Consider the following 21,533-nt stretch of genomic DNA (forward strand, 5'->3'; position numbering starts at 1 on the left):
GTTTGAGGAACAGCACCTTATCGTTCTATTGGGCATTTTACATACTTCCAGACTCAGCATTCTGAGTTCAGAAATTTCAGATCATAATCACAGCTCCCATTTTTTTCTGACAGCAGCTGTTAATAATGATTCTGCTATTGCCATTTGCACCTCCTCTAGATCCATCTTTTGTTTCTTTACTTGTCCCACTAGCACCCTCTTTTATCTTACACCATCATCCCTTTTGTCATTTAACCTCTTCAGCCCTCCACCCTATCACAGACCTTCCTTTTTTTTTCTCCCTTCCCAGCTTCCACTGCATTCTGCACTTGCTTGAAACCTGTTTAAATTTCTCCTGTTCTAATAAAAAGGCTATTGCCCCAAAACATTGGCTGGAATTTTCCAGCCTTCTTAGGCCAACGGGATCTTCCAGTCCTGCCAATGTGTGTGGAGATTTCAGTGGCTCACCGGCCCCTCTGCAGGGTGGAGGTGGGGGGTCGAGGGTGGGCTGCTGGAAGATTCTGGCCACTAACTCTCTTTTTCTCACCACAGACGCTGCCTGACCTGCTGAGTATTTGCAGCATTTTTTGTTTTTATTAAATATTTCCAGCAGCAGCAGTATTTTGTTTTAGTTAATTTGTGATGATCTGGTTCAAAGATGCAAAGAATGCTTAAAATATTACAATTCTTAAGGTCTATGGCCATTTGATGAAACTAATTGGTTTGCATCATGATAAGCTTCAAGAAGTTCTGCTAAGTACTTTCATTACAATGCATTGGTGAAGAACTAGATAAAACCCATGCTATAAGTACTGCAAATAAGATTTCTGCTGGTAATAGCTCTTTTCTCCATGTTATGTGCACAGTTAATTCCTTGCACCATGTTTGTTTTTATTGTTCAATGGAATATTGCAATGGAGGACAAATATGCATTTTACCTGTCTTCTAGCTAATACAGCATGTATAGAACTGAGAATTTAATACTTATAGGTTGATAAAATTTCTGTGCAAAGTTTGTGTAGTTTATAGTGGCGGTCCACAGAACTAAATGCATAAAGCATGAAAATGTACTAATATTAAATGCACTGAGTGAAGAACTAAATATTAATTATGGTATTCTTCTAGTCATTTAAAATTAAAAGACCATAGTTATTTTCTGTTTAAGCTTCATAGTTATTTTCTGTTTAAGCTTTTAGTGCTTAATGCACAAGATTATTATTTTTGGAGCATGACTTTTTAGAGGCAAGAAGGAATTTAACTTTATTCTCACTTTGGTGTACAGAACACACCGAACCAAAACACAGGGGAAGATGGTATAAGATAAAACGGGGTGCTAATGGGACAAGTAGTGAAATAAAAGATGGATCTAGAGGAGTTGGAGATAGAAAATAGCAGAATCATTAGTAACAGCTGCATTTCATTCTTGCGAATTACAGAACAGTGCATGAAAGATTGTACCACTTTACTTGACTGTGATCTCCATTCTTCAGAATTGTGATTTACACCGTTTTCTTATTATCTATTTAATTTATAGATTTACCATGCTTTTGCTGCTAAGAGCAACTGTCAGTAGTAGACTGTGTGTCTTTCTAAGTACTGCCCAAATGAGTCTCATGCTCATGAATTCCCTTTCCCCTATATGCTGAAAGAGTGCTACAGCCTCTGGCTGGCCTCTTCCTGTTTGATATGTCTCTGGTTCAGTTCATGATCAATAAGAGATCAAACCTGCATTCATATGTGTCACACTTGAAGTGCTGCTATGATTTTCATCAAAATTTATAAGAAAGTAAGCATATTAGGGGTGAAATTGGTCTGTGCCAATTGGTCTGTAACACACTTGAAGTGCTCTGATGAAGGGTCCACACTTGAAAGGTGAATTTCTGTTCTCTTCACAAATATGCCTGATTTGCGGAGTTTTGTTTCAGATTCCCCATAACTGCAGTTTTTTGTAAATTACTTCACTAATAGGTCACATTTGGTAGAATCTTACTGTTCCAAGCTTATAGTGGAATAAAACTCAGTCTCAATTTTAACAAGGCTGTGTTCGTCTTATGTGCCTGCATAACCTGCAGTGATGCCGAATGGCTGACAAACTATTGAGAACCGTATGAGCTCTTCTCATGGATAATATTCACTTTGGAAGACATTTAATTGGCATTGTGTACACTCAAGGCACAAATATAAGCCATTTTTAAAAATTGAAGTTTGTATTACAAACTTTCAATCAGTCTTTTAAGAAAAAACTTCATTTTTTTTTTATTTTTAAGCCTTAACCTAGATCATGCAGAATCATACCATTTCCCAATTTGGAAAAGGTGGATGAATGACCTACTTCCAGGCCTCTACTGTGCTGATTCTAAATCTTGAATGAACTTTATTTATATTATGCTGTCTTTTGTTCTTGAGCTTTTCTGTCATTAATACTTGAGTTGTTTAATATGAAATGTGGAGTTTAGTTGTCTTTTGGCACTCAATACATTTGCTCTATCCCCTTAATGGTCTGACTGAGATACGCAGGTATATCTATACTAGTACAGAAACCTTCAAATAGTTTTTTAAAATATAATGCTGCATCTTAATTTTTAATTGAGATTTGTCACGCACTTTCATTTATACTGAGTTTCCGCTAATTTCCTGTACCATACGATGCATGACTTTCATAAATATTAAAGGCTGTATGAATTTTCCTTTTTAATCACAGGAGAAGACTGACGTCGAAGGGACCTTATTTGTTTATGCAAGGTATGGACAATCAGTAGGACATAATTTTATTTACGTGTGACGTTCAATTTTTTGCACTAAATGTCTGAATTACTTGACCTTGAATGTCCTCTGTATTTGTGCCCAGAGACCTCCAACTGTGCGATACTCATTCAGTACTACACTTGGGGTGTCAAGTTTTATGTTCCAGTCTGTGGAGCGAAAAAGAGAAATGTGTGGTGGGCCCCAATTGTTTACATTTATTTACCCCATTTGTGTTGGTTGAATGTTTGTATTCTAATGGGATTGGCAGTAAATTTGAGTGTAACTTGACATCCTGGAATGGGTGCATTTGTGTTTAACTTCTGGGTGTGCCTATGGAATAAATTCCATGTCTAGGCCATATGCCAATTTTCTACTTTTATACAAGTTTGTTATATGTTGAGTTGTAAGATGTTTCAAATGGTGTGCTCAACAACGGTACAATTTTCCTGTATGCTTTCAGTTTTGTTAAACAGCAAGCTTTGCCGATGGCTGTGCAGTGAAATATTAAGGGAGGCCAGGTTATTCCAAGAGTTGAAACTTGTTGCACCTCCTAGTTCTTAGATTTTGAATGGCCTTTCAGAGACCTGGAAGGAAGTTGTCTGCCCACTCAAGTGGCTTGGGATTAGTTTCTAGCTTTGGAATTGCACTGCAGAAACATGGCTTTTATATTAATTGATCTACACTACACTTCCATGAACTAGTGGTCAAAACAGCTCAAAAGATAGTCAAGATTACGTTTCTAGCTGAGGAAGTGCCCACTCTAACACTTGTATTACCGAGGCACTCTTCAAAGCCCATGGTAATTAGACTTGCTTTAGTCTTATAAGTACCATTGTTGAGGATGTTTACAGTGGAAATCTATCTGTGTGACAAAGCTAGTTGCCCTTTATCTGGTACCTCAGAATAAACTCCAAATTCTCTCCAACTATCTAATTGCACTTAGTTTATCTTCAAGTTTATTGGCAACCACCAAAATGTCACAAACATACGGACTCATGGTTCTGGTTCTCTGAGACAGTATTGTGACCTTTTATTTGCATAATATATTCAAGCTACGGATTCTACTTCCACTTTTGTCTGTTGTAACAACTACTATGAGATTAAAATCTTCCAGAATTTTAGGGTCTTTCTCAACGTGATTGTTTCTTGACTTAAGTCACATCTAGACCCACTATCAGTACTTGTATTGTGCTTTCTTACTCTCCACACACATCCCATTCTGCCAGTCCATGGATCTCACTGTTGGCCTTCATTGTGAATATTTAACCAATGTTAAATTTTGCCAGTAGCTTTTCCTGCACTCCCTACAATTGCCACATCCTTCCATTCACTAGATCTTTCTGGAATATGTCACCTGAGTATCCAATGTATGCAGTTGGCCTTTGGATGTGATAGCACTGTCCTGTGTGTCATCACTTACATTGCCACTGCCCAGCCTTGATTTACTATATTCTGTTCCTCAGCACTTCATCACAAAACACGAGTGCTTGAGGTACAAGGTGTGTGATTTGCTTCTATCAGCTGAATCCGAGATTTTCTAATTAATTCCAATTAATCGTGAGGAATGATCTTAACAGTTCGGTTGCCCTGCTTGATAAGTAGTGTCTTAAAATAATGACCCATTACCATGACTTTCCCATTTCCTGTAACCCTTTTTTTTGTGGTATAGAAATCTCCTTATCAGTTAATAGGTGCTTCTCTGCTTTATTGCTTTATCATGTGCTATGTCAAGTTTAATTTTTGCCTTTTCCATTGAAAGTTTCTTCAACAGCATAGGTATCTCACTAGAGACCACATTTGTACTAATAAAATGGCTTACTCCAGTTAACTTACATTGAGGTCACTAAAGAGAGTTGTAATTCAATGTGTTGTCATTACTAAATCTGAAGCAAGTAGTACTTTTATGTCCCTTAATCTTGTGTCGTTCCTCACTACTTAGTGAATCTGGATAACATTTTAATCAATCTGTTCTGCATACTGTTGAAGTGCAAGCACTCTGAACACTGAACAGTTAAACATGTCAAGAACTAACACATTCATCACAGGACTAAATCTCCCTGTGACCAGTATAATTTGTTCGGATTCATCTTTATCTTTCTCCTCTTCCTTAGAGTTCTGAGCGTCATGTGTCATTTCGAAAACCCTGCCTTTTGGGCAGTTCTTGCATGCGAGTCGCACTTGAAGCACCTATTAACTGTTCCTTGGGCAGTCCTGCGATTCATTGGCCAATTATTACTGTTCCAATTTTGTCTTCTGTAATAGCCAGATCTTCTAAAGGTGATTTTATCTTCATTCTACCTGTCTTTTATGGTATTGATGCCTGTACCCTGGGTAATTCAAAATCTGGCAACCATTGAGTCTTCCATTCTTTTTTTTTACTGTGGAATGTCCCAATTGCTCCATGAAGACTGCAAAAAATGATTGTTTCCCCAGGAATTTTTGTATGGCAACAGACATGTAATGTATGAGGGTCTCCCTTTGAGAACCAAACACCAATTAGAACCAGGAGTTTCTTCATATGAGATATTTTAGCATAAAACTGCAATTTAAGTGCTCATACTGATCTAGGGATTTCCAAATTGAATTTCATCAACCTTTTATACAATCTGATAAAGTCCAGGATATATTTCTCCATGGAATGACTATCTGTTTTTTGAAAACTATCGAAGCCTAACCATACATTTAGCAGGGTTATTATTTTGTAAATTTCTTCTAAGGTCTAAATCTTCATCAGTATCCAACTGACAGGCATGCATCCAACTCAAAATATTTTGCTTCTGATTTTATTCCTTGTAGGAAGAGACCAAGCCGAGGCCCTACCTTGTTTCCTCTTCGTTGGTAATATAATCCCTGTTCACATATCCAGTTTATTCTTCCACTGGTCACAGAGTTCAGACTCTGAGAACATCATGCCCTAACATTTACGTTCTGTAATTTTTCAAATGGCTACAAGGATTGTAGTTTTGTCCATTTTGGCAGGAAAAATAAAAATGAAGCATGGTGAGAGATTGCAGAGCTCTGTGATGCAGAGGAATCTAGGTGTCCTAGTACATGAGTCCTAAAAGGCTGGTATGCAGATACAGCAAGTAATTAGGAAAGCGAATAGAATGTTATCATTTATTGCGAGGGGAATTGAATACAGAAGTAGGGAGGTTATGTGAGACCACATCTGGAGTATTGTGTACAGTACTGGTCTCCTTACTTAAGGAAGGATGTAAATGCATTGGATGCAGTTCAAAGGTTTCCTCGACTAATGCCTGGAATAGGAGTGCTGTCTAATGAGGAAATGTTGGACAGGCTAGGCTTGTATTCACTGGAGTTTAGAAGAGTAAGAGGCGACTTGACTGAAACATGTAAGATCTTGAGGGGTCTTAACAGGGTGGATGTGGAGAGACTGTTTCTTCTTGTGGGGAAAATCTAGAACTAGGGATCGCTGTTTAAAAATAAGGAGTCACTCATTTAAGACAGAGGTGAGGAGAAATGTTTTTCTTTGAGTGCCGTGAGTCTTTGGAACTCTCTTCCTCAAAAGGCAGTATAAGCAGAATCTTTCAATATTTTTAAGGCAGAGGTAGATCGATTCTTAATAAGGTTATGACCAGGATGGGAGGAATGCACAATTTATCTAGCCGCACTACTCCACAGGTCATATAATCAATGTAAATATTTAATTCACTTACCAAAAAAGCCAATTATTTACCTTCGCTACTGTTAGACCCAGATTAAAGGAGACTTTAACCAGGCTTCTTTCAATGATCTCAGAATGATTGATTTATTATAAAATGAAACTTTTTTAAAAACAAGTTGCAAGAACTGGTTAACACAATTTGTAATCTGAAAGTGTATCTATCTATCTCTTTTAAAATCCCCCAGCATATGCGCACACAAGGTCAAACAAATAGGGTCTCTGCAGAGATGGACAGTTGAAGAAAAATCTTTATAAAAAGAATGAAGTTCGCAGGGTTTTGACACTATTGATCTGGTGCTCCCTCTTGTAAGGATGGGTTACTAGTCCCTGTAGATGCCTGGAGATTCTCACCAACAGAGCTTCAACATAGAGGAAAACAGAGCCTGATCAATCCTCTTCGTATTAGCCTCTTGGGTTTCCAAATATTGATGAGTTCCATTGGGATGAAGATTCCTAGCTGGGTACTGATAATCACCCTGTATTTTAAGCAAAGCAAGGAGCGAGCAAGCTGGGCAGCTTTTCCCCTTCTCAGTTCATTCCCAGCTGGGTTTAAAACAAGAAGTTCAGCTCTTCTGTTGGTGATTTCTAGTAAATTACTCGGCCTTTGCCATTAAAACAGATTTTTCCCATCAATTAAAGTGGCTGCAGTTCAAAGAGACAAATTGTTTTTCTCTATAATTGCCATGCTGGCCATTTAGCTGACGTCATGTGATTTCTTGGAAAAGGCAAGCTTGCTTCAGTCCAAGATGAGCTTATGACCTTTATTCTAAAACAAAAATATTCAGGTTGGGTCCCAAGTGTCCAAATAATGCAATGTCCTTCCACATCTGAAAAGAAAATTTAGTTCTTGTAGATATGGTTCTAACAATAAGCAAGGGGTAAAAGGTTGTCGGGGTTAGGTGGGAACGTGGAGTTGGGTTACAATCAGATCAGCCATGATCTAATTGAATGGCAGAACAGGCTTGAGGAGCCAGGTGGCCTACTCCTCCTAATTTGTATGTATGTTTGTTAAAAAAAAATATTGTCTGAGCTTCCATTCTTCTCCTTTAGGCAACCATTCTTTGCTATCGTAATCAATTCCAGAAAGCCAGTTGATGAAGATTTAGAACTGAAGCTAACCTTGAAACACTTATATATTTTGCAAGTATACACCTCCAAATCACAACCAGCACAGTTTCACTCTGTCTATTTGTAGGGATTCAGGTGAATCATCAGTTAATGCCCACAACCTGTATATGGCTAAAAACAATGTACAATTACTAACTTAACTTTTTTTGTTTTTTCATTGGGTGTCGGCGTCGCTGACTCGGCCAGGATTTTAATTGCCTACCCCCAATTGATCTTGAGAAGGTAGTGGTGAGCCATCACCTTGAACCGCTGCAGTTCATATGGTGCAAGTATGCCAACAATGCTGTTAGTGAGGGAGTTCCAGGAATTTGATCCATAAACAGTGAAAGAATAGCGATATAGTTCCAAGTCAGGATGGTGTGTGGTTTGGAGGGAGGTTGCAGGTGGTGGTGTTCCCATGCATCTTCTACCTTTGTTCTTCTAGGTGATACAGGTTGCTGGTTCAGAAGGTGCTGTTGAAGGAGCCTTGATAAGTGCATCTTGTAGGTGGTACATGCTGCTGCCATATGGTTCTAACAATAAGCAAGGGGTAAAAGGTTGTCGGGGTTAGGTGGGAATGTGGAGTTGGGTTACAATCAGATCAGCCATGATCTAATTGAATGGCAGAACAGGCTAGAGGAGCCAGGTGGCCTACTCCTCCTAATTTGTATGTATGTTCATTAAAAAAAAATATTGTCTGAGCTTCCATTCTTCTCCTTTAGGCAACCATTCTTTGCTATCATAATCAATTCCAGAAAGCCAGTTGATGAAGATTTAGAACTGAAGCTGGCCTTGAAACACTTATATATTTTGCAATATAACTGTGCGTCAGTGGTGGAGGGAGTAACTGTTGAAGGTGGTGGATGGGGTTCCAGTCAAGCAGGCTGCTTTGTCCTGGATGGTGTTGAACTTCTTGAGTGTTGGAGCTGCACTGATCCAGTCAAGTGGAGAGTATTCTATCATACTCCTGACTTGTGCCTTCTAGATGGCAGACAGGCTTTGGGGAGTCAGGAGATGAGTTACCCTGCACAGAATTCTCAGCCTCTGACCTGTTCTTGCAGCCAAAGTATGATATGGCTGGTCCAGATTAGTTTCTGGTCAATGGTAACCCCTGTGATGTTGATATTGGGAGGATTCAACAATGTTAATGTTAATGGATTCTGTCTTATTGGAGTTGGTCATTGACTGTCACTTGTGTGGTGCAAATGATATTTGCTGCTTATCGGCCCAAGCCTGAATGTTGTCCAAGTTTTTCTGCATTTGGACATGGACTGCTTCAGTTACTGAGGAGTCGCGAATAGTGCTGAACATTACGCGATCATCAGTAAGCATCCCCACTCCTGACCTTATGATGGAGGGAAGGTCACTGATGAAGCAGCTGAAAATGGTTGGGCCTAGGGCACTACTCGTTGGAACTCCAGTGATGTCCTGAGACTGAGATGATTGCCCTCCAATAACCACAACCCTTGTGCGTGGTATGACTCCAACTAGTGGAGAGTTTTTCCCCGATTCCCATTAATTTCAGCTTTGCTTAGACTCCTTGATGCCACATCCTATCAAATGCTTCCTTGATGTCAAGGGGAATCGCTCTCACCTCACATCTTGGGTTCACCTCTTTTGTGCATGCCTGGGCTAAGGCTGTAATGAGATTAGGAGCTGAGTGGCCCTGACGGAACCTAAACTAAAAATTAAGCGTCAGTGAGTAGGTTATTGATGAGTAAGTGCCATTTGGTAGCACTGTCAACGACCCCTTCCATCACTTTGATCAAGAGTAGACTGATGGGGTGGTAATTGACTGGGTTGTATTTGTCCTTTTTGTGGGCAGGATGTACCTGGGCAATTTTCCACATTGTAGGGCATATGCCAGTTCTGTAGCTATACTGAAACAGCTTGGCTAAGAGCACAGCTTGTTCTGGAGCACAGGACCTCAGTACTATTGCTAGGATGTTGTCAGGGCCCATACCCCTTGCAGTGTCTAGTGTCTTTAGCTGTTTCTTTATCACCTGGAGTGAATCAAATTGGCTGAAGACTGACATCTGTGATGCTGGGGACCTCAGGAGGAGGCTGAGCTGGATTATCCACTCAGCATTTCTGGCTGAAGATTGTTGCGAATGCTTCAGCCTTGCCTTTTGCACTGATGGGCTGGGCTCCCCTATGATTGATGGGCGTATTTGCGATGCAGCCACCTCCTGTTCGTTGTTTAATTGTTCACCACCATTCATGCCTCGATATGGCAGGACTGCAGTGCTTGAACCTGATTCGTTGACTCTGGGATTGCTTGGCTATCTATCTCATGTTGCTTTTGCTGTTTGGCATGCAAGTCGTCCTGTGTTGTAGTTTCACCAGGTTGACACCTCTAGGTATGCCTGTTGCTGCTTCTGGCATGCACTCCTGCACTCTTCATTGAACCACGCTTGGCTTGATGGTAATGGTAGAGTGGACGATATGCCAGGTCATGAGGTTGCAGGATGTGGTGGTATATTATTCTGCTGCTGATGGCCCACAGCACCTCATGTTTGCCTAATTTTGAATTGCTAAATATGGTTGAAATCTATTCCATTTAGCATGGTGGTAGTACCACACAACATGATGGAGGATATTCACAATGTAAAGATGGGACTTTGTCTCCACAAGGACTGGGCGGTGGTCACTCCTACCAATACTGTCATGGATGCATCTGCGACAGGTAGATTGGTGAGGATGAGGTCAAGTAGGTTTTTCCATCTTGTTGGTTCCCACCGCCTGATGCAGACCCGGTCTAGCAGCTATGTCCTTTAAGACTCGGCCAGCTCGGTCACTCATGATGCTGCAGAGCAACTCTTGATGATGGACATTGAAGTCTCACACCCATTCTGTGCCCTTGCCACCCTTAGTGCTTCCTCCTAATGGTGTTCAGCATGGAGGAGTACTGATTCATCAGCTGAGGTGGTGTGGGAGGTGGTAACCAGCAGGAGGTTTCCTCGCCCATGTTTCACCTGATGCCATGAGACGTCATGGGGCCCAGAGTCAATTTGAGAACCCCCAGAGCAACTCCCTCCCGACTGTATACCTCTGTGCCCCCACCTCTGATGGGATAAGATGTACCCAGAGATGATGATGGTGGCGTCTGGGACCTTGTCTGGAAGATATGACTCCATGAGTATGACTATGTCAAGTTGTTCCTTGACAAATTTGTGGGACAGCTCTCCCAATTTTGGCATAAGCCCCCAGATGTTAATAAGACGGACTTTGCAAGGCTGACATTGCTGGTTTTGCCGTTATTGTTTCTGGTGCCTAGGTCAATGCTGGGTAATCCGTCCCGTTGCATTCCTTTTTGTAGATTTTGTAGCAGTTTGATACAATTGAGTTGCTTGCTTGGCCATTCAGAGGGCATTTAAAAGTCAACCACATTGCTGTGGGTCTGGAGTCACATGTCGACCAGACCAGGTAAAGACAGGCAGATTTCCTTCCCGAAAAGGCATTAGTGAAACAGATGGGTTTTTACAATAATTGACAATTGTTTCATGGTCACAATACCAGGGCTAGCTTTTTAATTCCATATTTATTAACTGAATTTCAGTTCCACCAGCTAACATAGTGGTATTCACGCACTTGACCCCAGAGCATTAGGCTGGGCCTCTGGGTCACTAGCCCAGCAACATTACCACCATGCCACCACCTCCCCTAAACATTCAGCTAAGCCAGTCCACAACAGCGTTTATGTTCCACTCGCCTCCTCTCAATCTTCCTCGTCTGTCAGCATAACCCTCCATTCTCTTCTCCCTCATATACTATCCAGCTTCTCGTTAAATGGATCCATACTGTTACCCTTAACTAGTTTCTGAAGTAGTAAGTTCCACATTCTCACCTCTCTTTGGGTAACAAATATATGTACGAATATGTAAAACTCTATGCAGCATATAATGGAGGCAATACATGATGAATTTAATCTCTTCTGTTTTGCTACAGTCGTGATGTTTTAGTATTAGAATGGGTAATGGTTCATGAAAATGTTTGGCAAAACAGAGTATCAGTGACCTTATTTGAACGCAAATGCATTTTACCTAACTCTCTGCAACTTAAAATTGCATTTCTTAAAATGTGGAAACTATGTATCTGCTTATTGACTTGGGTTTACCTGAAGTGTGATGGGACATTATTTTCTTGGGTTGAAGATTGGTACTTGATAGAAGTGTATTGCTGGAGCATCACATGAGAACATTTAAAAAAAAATAGTTTTGACTATTATAGTATGTTTGACATCAGGAAATTAATTAAGCTTTCTCATCGTTCTTTCATATGCATAAATGCTTGTTATACCATTGTTACAACTATGGAAAATACTGTTTGCATCTCAGCACACTGAACTAGGTGCTGCTGTTTAAAAGATCAAAAGAGCATTATCTGTAATTCAGCAAGACACAGATCCTAAGGTGGCTCAAAAATGATATAAAATGTTATAATTATCTTTGAGCAACATGTCCTGACATCTGATTGCATAATGGGTTTTTGGGAGCTTTAGAGAAGACCACAATTTAGAAAACCTTGGTTTATTGTATATACATACATTTATTTGATAAATAATAAGAAGAAGCTGGAGTACAAAGGTTAGAAACTTTCAGAAGGAAAGGAACAAAATATTTATGTTATAAATTAATTTGGCATAGGTAAGGCAAACTTGATGTGATCCTAAAAGCAAATGAAAATTTGATGATTTTTTTTATATATGGTCATCAAGTTGAGAGATGTTGGTGCTGGGAATAAAACCAACCATTTCGGTCCTTCCTTCAAGGCAGAAATAGCACAGCTAAATGCAAATACAGTTATTTAATATTCTGCTTGAACCTCAGATGAGCACACCCCACATGAGCAGTTTTTCATTTCTGATCCCAGCCGTCTAATTGAGATTACAAATTTGTCCTGAGGTTGGGACAGTTCTGTGCTGCAGACTCAGTTGGACCTGCTCACGAATTAATTGACATGCTCAAACTTATTTCACATTGTACTTACCATAATGGCCAGCAGATAGAGGAACATCATGTTATCTGCCAACCAGGACCCAGAGGTAAAAACAGTTGTCTATTGCAACATGCTGATGAAATTTATTAAATTCAAAGTACAAAAATTATAGCGTCAACTCGATTCTTATTGCTGAGAAGAATGGCTCCTTACAATCAGGTTAAAGTGTATTGATGCTAGGTTTTACAGAAAATATTGGCTTGGACGTTGTAGTGGTGATGACAAGAGCTGTCAGCGTTGTCCAGCATTATTCCTCTGAAATTTACACCAACTTCTGGTGTTCACACACGCGCAGTTAAACACAGAAATCCAAAAGTTGCTATCAGTGATAATACATTTCTCCAGATGGTGTGCTGTTGAAGTCCTGCAGACTGCAATCAATTACTAATAACTGAACTGACAAGAACTTGTAATATCGCTATTAAAATCCCCTGAAAAGGTTGCGCTTTTAATGAAGTAACTGAGTTCTTAACTGTGTACTAAGTCGTAAGGATATTGAAGAATTTTTCTGACCCTATGTTTGTGTTAGTCAAATTTTTGCATTCTGCTAGTTGTGAGGTCGTTAACATGAGGTTAACAATATTTTTGCTCTAATGTATATGTCCCTTTTTCACTTTCTGTAAGGCTTCAAAGTGAAGGATAATCGGTGCACTTTACTTGCTATCTTTGAGACTATTTCATTGTGATTGGCTGCTTACTCTGCTTAATGACATCACTGTTACTGAACACCTGGAGATCTCCTAGATTTGGCAGCAGATTCAAATTAGCTTTAGGAAAGGATGAAATCCTTGCCACAAAGATTGCTAGGTCTTTGTGGACAGCTTTCTTTGAGGCCAGCCTTAAGCACTGTCGCCAGTTAAGCACCAGTTTCTGGTCAATGGTAACCTCCAGGATGTTGATAGTGGGGGATCCAGCGATGGTAGTGCCATTGATTGACACAGCTGCCAAATGTCAGCCCAAGCCTGGATATTGCTCAGGTCTTGCTGCATTTGGACACAAACAGCTTCAGCATCTTCAGGTCAGAGGCTAGGAATCCTGCAGTGAGTAATGCACCCCTGACTCTCCAAAGCCTGTCCACCATCTACAAGGCACAAGTCAGGAGTGTGATGGGATACTCTCCTCTTGGCTGGAAGAGTGCAGCTCCAACAAGATTCAAGAAGCTTGAAACCATTCAGGACAAAACAGCCTGCTTGATTGGGCACCCCATCCACCACTGACAAACAGTGGTACCAGTGTGTACCATTTACAAGATGCACTGCAGAAATCAAGGCTCCTTAGGCAGCACCTTCCAAACCCACGACCGATACTGTCTAGAAGGACAAGGGCAGCAGATACATGGGAACATCACTGACTGCAAGCCACTCACCATCCTGACTTGGAAATATATCGCCGCTGTTCCTTCACTGTCGTTGGGTCTAAATCCTGGCACTCCCTTCCTGACAGCACTATGGGTGTACTTGCACTACAGGGACCGCAGTGGTTCAAGAATGCCGTTCACCGCCATCTTTTCAAGAACGATGTATGCTGGCCTTGTCAGTGATGCTTGCATCCCGTAAATGAATTTAAAAAAAAGATTCCAGCTAGTGTTTTAATGAGTTTGAATGTTTGGAAAACAAAGTTTTCTTAAAAGATAATCGGCTGGAACTTGCTGGAAATATAACATTGTGTTAGTGGCACACATTAATGGGTAACTCAGCTAACAAGTTGAGAGAAAAGAGAGATACGCTACAAGTGGCATATCTTTAGAACTTGCTCATGAATTTACGGTATTTTGCCAGTTGCTTTACATGAACAGAATCCTGCTCTTCGCCTATTTTCATTTTTAATAACTCCGTAGATTCACTCATTCATTTGCACATTAAACCAACCACAAATTTAAGCCTGTAAGTTAACATCCCAAGTGCATTTTTAGCAACATGGTAATCATTAATACAAGACCAATCGGCCTGTGGCCATAATTAAACAGATTAAGCTGTAGAATCTCATTCATTCATGTAGCTCGTTGTTCAAGATTTAAAACTAATATTTTAATTTTGTTTTTCTATTTCTGTCATTTTTTGCTTAGTTAAATCTTTCATAATCTATGGGAAGAATTTTACTGCCCCGTTGCAGCAGAGGCAGGGCTGGAAAATGTGGTGAGTCGTTTAAAAGTCCGTTGACTTCAGCAGGGATCGGAAAATCCCGCTGGTGGAAGTGGCCATAAAATTCCTTCCTATTTCTCTTCATATACCTGAGTTGAGTCTCAGTTCCTTATTTCAATTCACCTCAATTGATCTGTTTCTTTCTTGACCCCTAAAGTTAATTGGTTAAGGAGATCCCTTATTGGTTCCACTGAGGTCCTCGATGTCCTGTTGTCCTCACTATGCTGTTCCCAGTTTGCACTCCAGCAAATCAACATGCAAAATGTTTGTGAGCTGAAGGATGCAGAAAAACATTTATGTAACAGAATGCCATGAAACGGAATTCCATGAAATGCACTGCTCCAGGAATATCTGGTGCAATGCTGAGGTTTGGTAACCCTCCATATGCAATGCTAAGAAAATATATTTTCCAGCTGTGAAAATGTAATCCATGCAGCAGTGTTTTTTTTCCTTATACATTTGTGTATGTCTGTAAATACATATATATGCCCATATATGGATAATATATTTAGCAGTCGAGTCTGAAATAGCTTGCTGTTTATTGCCAGGAACATCATTTTGAACGCTGTGCTGTATGAAAACTGAACTATTTCATTCACTTAGTCCCTTCAAAGAAGAGAATAATGGTTCCTTATGTTCAACTGCAAGATTTGCTGGCTTTGGATACTATGAATTCAAGCCATTTCATCTTTACCCATTGTATGTATTTTCTGGAAGTCTTCCAATATTTTTAATATTCAACTGTCTCGGCACCACTCTGGAATTCCTTTCTTAGCCCTTGCCGCTCTTTCATTTACCTTTTAAAAGCTTCCTCAGCTATACTTTTGGTAACCTCCCTGAGCACCTCCACTATTACTTGATCTCTCCCTTGTTGTGAAGCATCTTGGGAATTCTTCTGAAGCATCTTGGGAAGTTTCTTATAGCAGCCACTATATGAGTGCTTTATTTTCCAAGGAGTTTTGAGAAAACATGACAGTGGGAGTGGGGGAAGAGTAGTAGAAAACAGAATAAACTTCCACTGACCACATTAGAAATTGGCTCCATCTGTTTGTACTACAGTAAACTGAATTTTATAGTTCAGGTAGATGAAAATAATGATGCCCTAAAATTAGTGCCATTAGTTTATTTCTCATCAGTTATAGAATACATTTTTAATTTGAAATTTAAAATTGGTACATCTTTTCCTGATGGCTCTGAGAGTTTATTCAGTGGGTGACTGAACTAAGAAGGAAGGTTGAAGGTTCAGTTGCTGATCTGTGCAGAGTTGGTGGATCTCATATGTGAGATAGTGGTAGCGTAGTATAGTTAACGTCGTTGCCCTGATTTGGAAAATGAAGATTAGCCAAGATTTAAGGTCCTGCTTGGTATTCATGGACCGCTGTTGGAATTGCAGAAATCAGATTAGGATGGGAATGGGCTTCACTAGGTTCCCCAGGTTGAATAACATGCCAGTACTCGGAGTAAAGGCTAATTTACTGTCAAGAAACAAGACATTGTGATGTTTTTATTCTGTTAATAACCCTGTCATATTTCTTATGTACTGGAAGACAGGCTGTTGGAAGTTTGTAAATATGGTATTGGAGTAAGAGCTCGAGTGACTGCAAGAGCCTAAAACCAACAGTAAGAAGTGGTCTTGATATGTTAATGAACTAAATGGGGACTTCAATCATAATTTTACATAAAGCAATAATAGGAGTGGTTTTGAATTGAGTTGTTTTAGTCTGAAGGGGTTATATGCAAGTTGTAAAAAGGTGTAAGGTAAAAATAGGGTAAGTTTGTTTTTAATAAGTCTAAGAGCTAGGGTAAAGAAACAAGTTTAATCAATTCTGGAAAGAAAGCATTCCTGAAGAGACTGGTTGAGACAATAGAGAGATCAAAGGGAAGGAACACATTTAAGGAAATACTGAAGCTTCAGTGGGGGTAGCTGCTTAGAACTCCCAGAAGACAGCAGGATAGCTGGTCTGAAATACCAGAAGACAGAGTGAACAAGGCCAGACTGGGAGAACCAGGTGCTGTCAGCCTCTGAGGGCATCCCAAGGAAATAAAGGCACTGTGTGGTAAAAATTACTGGAATTATGTAGATTTTGAAATCTATAGAAGGGTTGTTGCTCAACAGAAAAGGGGACAGTTAGCTCTGAGGGTAGTTAAATTAGGATCTTGTGGAACTTTTAAAGTACTGTTTTATGTGAAGCCATTCTTGTGTTGAAGTGTAATTGTGTTTTTTATTGCTTTATTTTAATAAATGTTCACTATAAAATCATCACAAATAGTTGGAGAGATCATTTCCTGTTTTCAGAACACCTCATACTATACCAATTGCAAAAACTGTTTTGGTAGTTGTTTCGAGTTTCCCTCTGGGATTTGGGCAGCTCAGTATTTACCATCAGCCTTGCCATAACATTACACATAATGGCTACTTGGAGTCAACAGCTTCAGGAGAGGTGGGAAAAAAAATTGACACAAATGAAGAGGTAGATGACAAATTTTAACCCTGCATGGTTTTTGTAGAGATTTTGGTGCCATGCCCATTCTTATTGAAAATTGAATTTTGTAGTAGCAAACTACAGAAATTTTATATCTGGCTTAAAACACCATCTGAAAATATTGATAACTGAGATTGAAATGCTCTAAATACAAGAAATGGTGATGAAACAATGTCTGACTGTAAAAATATATACATATAAAGCACTAAAGGCTACACCTTTATAAGAATATATTTTGCTCTAAAGTTGGGGAGGTATTTTACTAAATTGCCATCAAGCCTCTTGATTAATTAATAAGAGTGCTTTTTCAGTTTTACACATGGCAGGATATATATAGCCTATTGATTTTGAAGTTGATTTTTTGCTTTAAACAAGTATTAATTTTCAATATATTTAAAATCAAACTATTGGGAAAAAGTGTTTTTGAAACATGAATGCCATATAAGCTGTGCAATGAAAAGTTCAGTTATTTTTCATCAGTACTTGATTTATGTTGTTTGCTTTTTGTGCCTACAGTTTGCTGACTACACATTTGGCCACAATATTGTCAATTCTACTCTCAAGTCACAAAAATAGGAGAGGCTATGGCAGGGCTGATTTTCTATCTTTCCCTGCCCATGGGACCCAGTTGCTTGGACTTACTCTTACTCTCTCTAGCAGCAATATTCATTACCAAAGCATCAATAATTTTCACATTGGTAAGCACTCAGATCCTTCATTAATTCCATCAATGGATGCAAAGCCATTGTCTGCCAACAGAGAATATGCAATCAGAAAAGTCTGCTGCTTCAGAGTTAGCTACCTGTGCTCTTGTCTAATGCGCTGGTTTCCATTGTTGATAGGTTGAAATTACAATGCAAAAAACAGTTGTCATTGCATCCTGCTTTCCTTTCCTCCTGTGTTGAATGGAATATGTGAATTGCTTGCCCAATGTCCAACATGAATGATATGCTAGCACTTGGCAGAAATCACTTTTCACAGCAAGCATTTCTTGTAGTGTAGCTCCATTGCATGTCATATCAACTTGCTTTGATATGTCATGTTTGCCATAAGGATATTGGCTCTGTCACATGTAGATTTAGCATTTCATGTGAGTTTTGCAGTTGTCAGACTTTGAGGAGCTCTTTGTATCTTATTGTCAGAGTAACAGCAATGTCACCGATTTCTTTCAGTCGGGTACAGGCAGAATAACAACACCACAAAATCATGATGGGATGTGGGGCTGGGGAATGGTTTGGAATTTCCATTCGGTATTTTTTCCCCCAAATCTTGCTACAAATTGTGTAATTTGTGCTTGGCTTTTATTATCCTTCATCAGAGCATTTTTCATTCAAAGGTAATGTTATGGTTGGGTGCAGCTTGTAAAATGTTCCACCAGTGCTGTAGAGCTACTCAATGTTCTAACAAGAGAAATTGTATTAGTCATCCAATATTGAAACATTCTGTGGGATTGCCTTTTTATGCACCAGTACTTGATTGTAATGCAGTTTCTGAAACTGTTGATCCATACTGCAGAAATAGGATTTTTCAAAATTCTAAAGTGAATCTATTTGCTTTTTCCAGTTTGGTGAGGTTGTACAATCCAGGAGATTTAAAAGTTGTGATTTGCTTAAACCAGCTTAACAACAATGAGATCTAGAGATGATCAATTTTCCATCCTGACCATGAAGAAGCAGAATACTAATCCTTAAAAGGGCGAAGACAACATTACGAAGGCAGAAACTGGCTTGACAACTGAGAAAGTAGTGGAATGATACCGGAGGGTGTAAGAGGGACTGTGGACGGGGAAGAAAGAGGCATGAATGCATTAGGGAGTGGAGATTGAGCCCAAGTTTAGTTTGGTTACTATTTCCCTGGACCCAGTCCCTTTGTACTGTTGGGCACTGGTACTCTAACTCTCTTGCGCCTCCTATTCTCTTAAATTCTTTCCCGAGTTGCACTAAACCCAGGACTTCGTTCTTAAATCACTGAACTCCCTCCCTGGCCTGCAAATCCCTACATTATTTTACCCTTGCTGCCTCCTTGAAGGATTACCCTGATACTCCCAATCTCTAAAATCACAGGATTCCTTGTCCAGCATACCTGGATACCAGGTATATATACCAGCATAACTGCACCAATGTCTCCAGAACCTACATCTTTGATGTTTCTGGAACCCCATCCCTGCTCTACCAGGACCCTAGGATCTATTCCTCCCAAATACAACAAAATGATGAGAGATCATCTCAGCACTAATCTGCCCGGAGTTTGAATGCTGCACCTCTTGGGATGGGGGACGGTGGATTTAGGGTTAGGATACAATGAGCATTGTGCAAGAAATGCCTAATCATGATGCTTCAACCATTAGGAATGGTGATTAGCTTGATGACTTGGTCTTTTATGCTTATCTTTTCATATGTCCATATTGACAGATTGTGGAATTCTTACCAGTCCCTTCCATTTGCAATGCCAATAAGTCAGTGTCCCAGCTAATACTACTTGGCTTAACACCCCTTGTTCTTAAAAATTCCAACACATGATGAAGGTACAGTTTTCCAAAATCCACTTTAGGAAAGGATCAGTTTTCAGGAGGCAAGGATGTTAGTTTAGGCAGCAATGTAACTGCTTACCTGCTCGGTAATGTTTCAAAAGAACAATTTTTTTCCACTTTTGGTGCGGTGATGGTTATGATTTTGTGTAATGAATGAAAAAATAATTTGCATACTTTTTAATATACTTTTTTTCAAATATACACAGTCCATCAATATCTCTTTTACTGTGGGTGCTTTTTCTTTGTTCACAGCAATTTGTAGATACTTGGATTAACTGGTAGAAATAGATTGTCAGTGCAAGGTTGTCAATTTTTTAAATGTTTGTCAATGCTATTCTGACTTGCCGTTCTCTGCTTTTGATTCTAGATCTGCTTCTCCAAGGCATGGCTTCACCATCATGAACAGGCTTAGCGTGGAGAACAGGACTGAACCAATTACTAAGGATTTGGACTTTCAGTTACAAGACCCTTTTCTGCTCTATAGAAATGCACAATGTAAGTTTGGAAGTTCTTTTTTGTGACTGTGCTTTGTTGATAAAATTGTACTGTATATATTGACCATTTTTAACTTTCAGACACAGCTTGGCTTAACTGTTTCTTGCTCCTGAACTAACAAAACTGACTTGGATTGAACAGAAGTAGCTGTTTTTTCCCCTTGACTATTGATTAGGACTATCACATAGTGACCCCCTGCCTTAATGTTGTACAGTCAGTAAGAGCGCTTCAATTTGAATCATAATCGCTATAGCATTTCCATTTTTATAACTTGTACACAATTTTACCAGTTTTTAGCTAGTGTCCCAGTGTTTCATGATAATGGAATGCTCCATGGAATAACAAAGGTCCTACGCTAAAGAAGTAAAGCTTCATTGATGGTGACTAAGAGAGAAAGTCAGTCTACCCTCTTATCTGTGAGAGGAGCCCAAATAACAGTGGGACCTTACTTTTTGGGAGATGTGGAAGATAAGGAGATGAAAGGAAAGCACACTCAGGGCAGTGAGTTGAACATTCAAACAACATAGTAACTAACCTCAGGTGGAATGAATATTCTTTTTTAAGATTGTGGATTTGTGTTTAAATTTGTTTTCTTTTCATCCTCCCCCCAAAAAAATCCCTATGCACATTTGTTTGGCACAGTATAGACAGCCACTTGAATAAAAAGCAGACCCTGGTCCTATATGCATCATTTAACGTCAATAATTTATATTGTAATGGCATACAGTTTTATCTGTACACCTTTTTGTCTTTGGAGACATAGAAAAATCATTGTTAGTAAAAATGTAGATCTGAACTAAAAAAAAGTGTTATCTGGATCTTTGGTAGTTTACTTGAAGGAACCAAACTGCAGGCAAGTCACCTCCCAGCTGTGCTAGTCCATCTATTGGCAGCCAAATTAGAGTGCTGTTGGCAAAGGCTTAGAAAGAGTTTGCCTTCCTGCCTTCTCAAACGGGAATAAGATGTGTAGTACAAGGAGACCGAAAAGTAATATGTAACTTCTAATGCTATTGGTGGAAAAGGGGGAATGTAAGATTACAGGACCTGAACAATGTGTAAAACACCAAATTCATTATCTTATTGTATCTGAAAGCTGTTCATGACTGTGTATTTTTCAACAAAAGAATCAAATAGAGTTGAATTAAATTAATGCATAACTAATTGCCAAGATATATTCTGCTTAACTTGAAGAAAATTTATAGACCATGTGTGATAGTTATCAATTTGTAATACTTGTAACTGTTGATTTAATTATGGCTGTATGTGACAATCTATATCATACAAAATACTATTTTGAAGAGGTTGTTAACATATGAGAGATGAATAACATCATCAAGACATAACATTCAATGTGTTGAGTAGTAAAAACA

At 39.4% G+C, this 21,533-nt stretch overlaps 1 protein-coding gene across 7 annotated transcripts in view; it reads left to right on the top strand.

The window, feature by feature from the left end:
- dcp1b (decapping mRNA 1B) overlaps positions 1–21,533 on the top strand; it is a 100,780-nt gene that overhangs the window by 15,535 nt on the left and 63,712 nt on the right. For 3 of the 7 annotated variants that reach the window (XM_041215798.1, XM_041215799.1, XM_041215802.1), the window contains exon 1: positions 20,035–20,163. In XM_041215798.1, the coding sequence (XP_041071732.1) occupies positions 20,155–20,163 (9 nt within the window). In that variant the 5' untranslated portion in view covers positions 20,035–20,154. Of the gene's footprint in view, positions 1–2,680; positions 2,722–20,034; positions 20,164–21,533 lie in introns of those variants that run through there. The other 4 variants (XM_041215800.1, XM_041215797.1, XM_041215801.1 and 1 more) reach the window with 2 other exon arrangements.

This window comes from Carcharodon carcharias, chromosome 21 (genome assembly GCF_017639515.1).
Source record: "Carcharodon carcharias isolate sCarCar2 chromosome 21, sCarCar2.pri, whole genome shotgun sequence".
Lineage (NCBI taxonomy): Eukaryota > Metazoa > Chordata > Chondrichthyes > Lamniformes > Lamnidae > Carcharodon > Carcharodon carcharias.